At 32.8% G+C, this 6,656-nt stretch overlaps 1 protein-coding gene across 1 annotated transcript; it reads right to left on the bottom strand.

Moving 5' to 3' along the window:
* Window positions 1-879: 879 nt before the first annotated feature.
* On the bottom strand, window positions 880-5,568 carry LOC128995578 (uncharacterized). The gene is made up of 7 exons (XM_054420595.1): window positions 5,339-5,568; window positions 4,595-4,676; window positions 4,026-4,233; window positions 3,378-3,424; window positions 2,115-2,178; window positions 1,719-1,833; window positions 880-993 (listed from the first exon to the last, which is right to left on the bottom strand). Exons 1-7 carry the CDS (start codon window positions 5,555-5,557, stop codon window positions 880-882), a joined length of 849 nt encoding a protein of 282 aa, XP_054276570.1. The 5' UTR covers window positions 5,558-5,568.
* Between the last annotated feature and the right edge of the window lie 1,088 nt (window positions 5,569-6,656).

Genomic DNA, 6,656 nt, shown 5'->3' with positions numbered 1-6,656 from the left:
ATTCACCTGGCAATTGATGTATTTTCTTCAAACTGTTTCAATTGTATATACAAGGAGCGACAAAATGATCTGGTGGTTATCATTAATTTTGATGAGTAATTAGGCTTGCTGCTACAGGAAAGGTAATTGAGATGTAATTTTAATTATATAATTATATTGTCAATAAGGTATAGTACGAAGTAAACAAATTGCTGAATTTGATTAATATAATGTATCCATAAACAAGCAATAAACTTCAACGATTTATTTATTTTTTATACAAAAAGCGGGAAGTGATTTAAGTTTTTTTTTTATCTTTCTCCCTAACTATTAGGCATACAACAACACTTGAATGTACTAAATTATATCCTTTTCAAGGTCTACAAAATGGTTTAGAGAAATTTTAAGTTTTGGGGTCAAAAGTGGGAGGAAAACCCAATTTTTAACCCATAAAATCCCCAAAAAATCCCCTGTGCCCAATGCCCATAGTTTGATCATGCTGGTTTGCAAACTCTTTAGAATAAACGCTCAAGTTATCATGCTAACTGACACATACATCAAATACATTGTGTAAAGTATAGGTATTATGAATTGGAACGGAGGGTGTTTTTGGCCTCTGGGTACTTCAAAACAAAAAAAGTAAATCAGTCCCGAGTACAGGTATTATGAGACCCTCAATAAGATTGCATGCATTTATATGAATTTTGATACAAACCTGACTCAATAGTTGTTATGCATTTTTTGGGCAGGAACTATGCAGTTAACTTTGTGAGTCTTCTTCTAGGATCTATAAGGTAATAATTTATTGTTTTATTTCTCCTTACATTATACATAATTAATATTATCTAAGATCTAGAGTTGGTCAACATGAAAAAAGCTATTTGATACTTTTCATCCGTTTTATTTATAAATCCCAGACCAAATCTTGTGGCGTTTTCCAGGAGATTTTAGTTCACGGCTACTACAAAGAGAGTTTTCACTTGAACATTGTCTTTTCAGTGGCACACCAGTTAACTGCAAAAACAAATGTTTTGTTAGAATACTGATCTGCATACAGGCATAGACAAAAAGAATAAAATAATTTAATGCTTTAATTTATTTAATTTCTTTAATTTTATTTAATTATTTTTGTCTATGATACAGGGTGTTTTTTTTTAATCAACCCAAATTTACAAGTACTGTGAGACACTTTTTATGAAAAAACATGCTCATATGTTGGTATCCCTGTTTTCATTGCTGATAGGAATTGCTAATTAGTTATCATTTTATCAATCATGTTAAGTGTTGGGAATTTACTGTAAATAAGTCATGGTGTTTTCGCTAGCTCAAAGAATATGTATTGTAGAAGAATACATTAAAAGTAAATCATTGGTTTTATCTTTTATGCCAAGAAAAGGGTGAAATTAAGTTTTCAGGTATGATTGCAGTACATAATAAATCAACTATTTACAGAGTTGTTAAAATGTTTGAGGAATACGGATCAGTAGAAGAAAAAAAGCTTATTTTGTATTTTACTCAAAATTCTAAAGTCATCATTGTCAATGTTCTACCGTTTTACTGTTTCATTAACACACAATGTAAATAATGTTAAAATTAATGTTAATTTTATAACTTGAATTTCGAAATTTATAAAACATCCTCAAAAAGTAAAATACTCCAAACATTTAATTTTTCTATCCCTCCCCTAATCTACTTAAATTATAAGTTACTGTACTGTAATTTGTTGTTAACATAAGTACCATTTGTTGCTGCTCGTAAGTCATTGTATAAACTTGAGTCTCGTATCCTGGTCTATAAGGATGATCTCCTCCACTAGCTTTTGAACTTGGCTCTGTTTCTAGACTTGTATGATTACTGTAATCAGAAATATTCAATTGCTTTATAGAACACAAATCCTTTAATCTGAAATGCTAAAAAACTTATTTTGACTGCAAATACCAATTTACGTAACAGTTTGGAACGATTCACAACATAACCAACATGTCTGTCATAATCAGTGGCCAATGTCTAAAAAAACTTGGGTGGAAAAAAACACCCACTAAATTACTTTGTTTTTCCATGACCGCAACTAAAAGAACTATTAAAAATTATATTTAAATTTGTACAGAGTTACCTGCATATAATTCAATACTTACGAACTTACTCCATCCAGGTCAAGAGATATAGAGGGAGTTTCTTCAATTGGATAATAAAACACCTCTGAAACCAACAAAATCACAAAATCACCAAAAAGTAAATAATGAAATTAAAATTTTGCAACTTTTTTTTGTGAAAAACATGAGACATTGTATCAGTCCTTATACTTGACCTACTTTATAGAAGAAATGTAATCAATTCGCGAATTCGGTAACATAAACAAAACCTTATAAATTAGATGTTTCCTCTTGGTCAACTATAAAAGTTATCTTTATTTTAGTCCACTTATGACTTATTTGATTTTAAGAATAGAAAAAATCATTTTCCTATCCTTTATTGGTTTGGTTACTCATCTCACAAAACTACTTTTAGCAGAAAATAATTTGTAATAAAAACTGTCACAAATTTACCAATTCTTTTTCCTTCAGATTTAATACAGGGTGGGGCAATGAAAGCGCCCCAATTTATAAGCAGTACAAACTCAAGAATATTCACCCTATGGATATAAATAGCACATCAAAACACAGCTTATCTTTTGCCATTTTAACTTAACAAAGTCATTTTTCCATTTCTTGAGAACGAAATCCTGCAAGTGACGTCCTTGTGTTACTTGACATTACCACTTGAAAACTCCATCAAATACTCCTCCAGCATTTCTTCAGGAATCACTTTAGTTTTTGGACAATTCTTAGCTTCGGTTCAAGCACATCTGTGGGGTGACTTTGAAAAACCTTGAACTTCAAGTAGCTTATTAGAACCCCCCCCCCTCCAAAAAAACGAGCCAACGTAAAGCTTTCAACAACAATAGCTTCCTGGCAAATCTCTTTGGACTTTGAGTTACTGCGACTCGCACTCTTTCAACATTTGCTGGTGTACAAAGAGTTTTGCGGCACCCACCGATTATTTTTAAGGTTTAAGCGTTTAATCCTACATAATTTTACCCAGTTCACCATTGTTTTCCAATCTGGAACAGTGCCATGTTGACCAAGGATGGAATGTGGTCCAAACTATCTCTGGGTTTTTGCACAAGAACCACTATTTTTAAAATAGGTTTGCACATCAAAATCTCAGTGTTAATAGCCTCGGGCATAATATTTACTAAAATGGCATAGTTTAATTGATGTTTTAAGCACAGCTGATCATTCTTTGTTGCAACAATTAACATGTGACAGCTAAAACGAATTGTGGCGTTCTCATTGCCCCACCCTGTAATTTCTCCTACTCAAAAGCTTAAGATGTACGAGTTAATGTTAAAGGCTTACCTGTAGAACTGCTGTCAGAGTCATACTCTTTCCCACATCCACAGCACCTAAGTAAAATATATACTGTTTACAGAGAGGAACTTGACCCAAGAAAATTAAAGTTGTAATGTTCAAACCACAATCACACACAATCCGCGAGTTCAATATTTTGAAAGTACTATGGTGGCTAATGGAGTTTGAGTTGAACTGTACAGCAATGCTTCAATATGCATTTGTTTTTTATTTTAACTTTGTACTACTTGGTAATTGGGCATTTCCATGTTTTAAGTGTAAACATTTGAAATACCTCTGGATAAAACCCCATTCTACCACCCGGTATTGCTGGTTTGCGAACTCAATCACATTTATCCAGTTCTACAAATTCATGCCAAATTCAACCAAATTCGGACAAAAATTACTCAAATTAAGTTATTGTGTTCACAGCAAAGAAGAAATAGGGAAGAAGAAAAGGAACGAGAGAGAAGTAAATAGTAATGAAACAAACTATTTATTCTACAAAAGCCCTTTACCAAGCAGAGAACATTGGCTCCAGCTGATCCATGATAATTTATATTGGGTTTACATGAGGTTTTACTTCTTCATATCCCAAAGAACAAGTAAAACTTAAAAATGAATAAGTAACCTAGTGTAAAAATATACATGACTCACCTACAAAAGCACCGCCCTGATCTCCACATTAGAAAAATACAAAGGATCAGAATAAAAATAACCCAGGTTACGACAATAAGTGGAAAGTAGGGAAACCGGAATATTCTCCCCGTGTCGGTCTGATTCTTTTTTGTTTCTTGGATATGTTTGTCGAGATCTCTTTGTCTGTAGAAAATGAAGTTTGCTGTCGAATTCTTTGGTACAAAATCTGAAAAAGTAAAATCGCTGAAATATAAATATGCAGGAGAGAAGAAGTATTCAGCGGATTATTAAGAAACTGAATTTTGGTGTAAATTAAAAACACATTTTGTCTTAATAAACAGTGAAGAAATTCCTTCCAATTTAGAAATTATTTTATCAGTACGGTATCCATTGATATATGAACTCCCAATGAACCTTCATGTAATTTGGGGATAGTTTTAAAAATAGTAACCTGTAAGGAAATGTAGGCACTAAAGCATATTTAAAATATATAAGCATTAGCCACAAACAGGTTAGCTCTGAAACATTTGTTGATATCAATATTCTGGTGCTATGATTTAAAATTTCATTAAAATATATTCACTTACCCTTTTGCCTCATGGTCTCGACAATTCTCAAAACCCCTCCGAATGCCGGATAACACTTATCATCCTTCAAATGGGGTAAAACCTATATTTGAAGTAAACTTTTTGTTATTATCTAACTTTTCAGTACCTACAATAGTCGATAAAAAGTCCTAGCTCCATAACATATGTACGACGAAGGATAATTTATGCATATGTTACAGCTTCGATCTGGTAATGCTTTGACATCCCTGTCCAGAGATGCTATGAATTTAGTGTTCTTCTAAGAGATGAAAGTGGCACAGCTTTGATCTGACTTGAAAGAAGTGTAGTGTTGTTACTTTTATCTGCCCATGTCGAAAAAGCAACACATCATAGATATTTCACTTAGTACTGTAATTGTAGTACCATAGTTTTTATTATCACCGTAGCTCTTGTACGGAGAATAGTACCATTAATGATAGTACCCTTGTTTAAATTCTATGACAGAAAAAAATCCTTGGCTTTTGTCTTCATATCTAAAGATAGTGCCATGACTTTTTTCTACTCATCAATGCAGAAAAGTACCTTAGCTTTGATATCCATCTTTTAGAAAGGTAGCTAATTTTTTAGCTACATATTGCTTTAATTGTATATTTCTCTAGCTTGATCGACCTAGTAAGAAAGTGTTGTGCCGTTATAGTGTAGTGTAATAATTCAAATGAATATTTATACTAATTTTCTAACCATGTACCTAATAGGCAAAAAAACAAAAAAAAAACAACTCACCGCTTGTGTCAACCAATCATAAAACTCCTTATTAAACTTAAAAACTTGTATTTTATGTCCTGTTGTCAGTGTAAGGCACTTCATCATCACTTTGTAGTATTGAGGTAAAACGTTTTCTGCCTCTGGGCTGTCGATCTTGTAAGTCGTTGGACTTTTAAGTGGAACTGTCAGTTCTTGTGGATCTTTGTTGTCATCCAGTTTTGGAGTACAAATATCCATTTGTGTAAAGCTGCCATCTAGTAATACAGAAGTTTCTAATGAATAACAACACTTGTTAGTAACACACTACATCAAAGTTTACCTAAATTAGTAATTTTGGTTTAATGTGGCCTAAATCATAAATAGATCAAACAGTTTCAAAAAACTGTGTCGATATCGGAAGATAGATAAATCCGAAAACGAAGGCATGGTAAGATAACATTTTTTAAAGATTTTGATTGTGTTATTAAGTTAAGTGGCACGGGTCTGCAGATATCTCCTATCCTATCACTTGCTCTCATTTATAAACCGCTGAAGTTTTTCAGTTCACAATCTTCATTCATACAACAAAACTATGGATCCAATTAGTTTTAAAGATTTTGTCAGTTTTTACTCAAGATCGTGTTAATGTATTTGAAGTTTTTTGAATAGAGTTTTATAAAACATGTTAGCCTAATTTGACATGATGATAATTGATACTTTATCAAATTTACCGCTATTATTTTTTTTTGCTTGCTTTCAGAAACATGAAGCTTAAAACACTTACGCTGATAATCAGCACAACTAAATAAACAAAACTAAATTATGACAGAGACTTTGTCTGAAATTTGTTTTAATAGTAAGGAATGGCTTTAACAGCTACTGATTCTTTAAGTTTCTTTCCCAGCACCTCAACCAGGAAATGACATTTTACATCCAGGGTTTGAACTCTGTCACAGTGACCAGTACATTGTACTACTCATGCTCATGCCTGTGGTGGAATGGCAAAAGTGGACAATCCTAAAATAAATAGGATGGCAGAAGTTTACATTATATTACCAACTATTATCACCAATTGAGATGGGAACGCCACCGAGGCGAGTGTTTAAACCCAAAGAGTAAATTATGAGTGTATAATGTAATGTGTTGATCGTGCAGCTTTGTTACTGACTAAGCTAAGATGGTCAGCTGTTCCTGTAGCCAGGATTATTTACTTATGATCAGGAACAGCTGGGCCCAGTTTCGAACCTTCAAGAAGCTATTGTACCAAACTTTTCTCAGGATCGAACCAGTAAGCTTTTGATTGTTAGCCAAACATTATAACCACTCATCTACCCAGTTTACATGGTAAAAGGATTTT

Source organism: Macrosteles quadrilineatus, unplaced genomic scaffold (genome assembly GCF_028750875.1).
Source record: "Macrosteles quadrilineatus isolate MER2022 unplaced genomic scaffold, UCM_ALF_1.0 Scaffold_5__1_contigs__length_97177068, whole genome shotgun sequence".
Taxonomy (NCBI): Eukaryota; Metazoa; Arthropoda; class Insecta; order Hemiptera; family Cicadellidae; genus Macrosteles; species Macrosteles quadrilineatus.
Note: the sequence above shows the minus strand (reverse complement) of the source record. Positions and strands in the feature narration are given on the sequence as shown.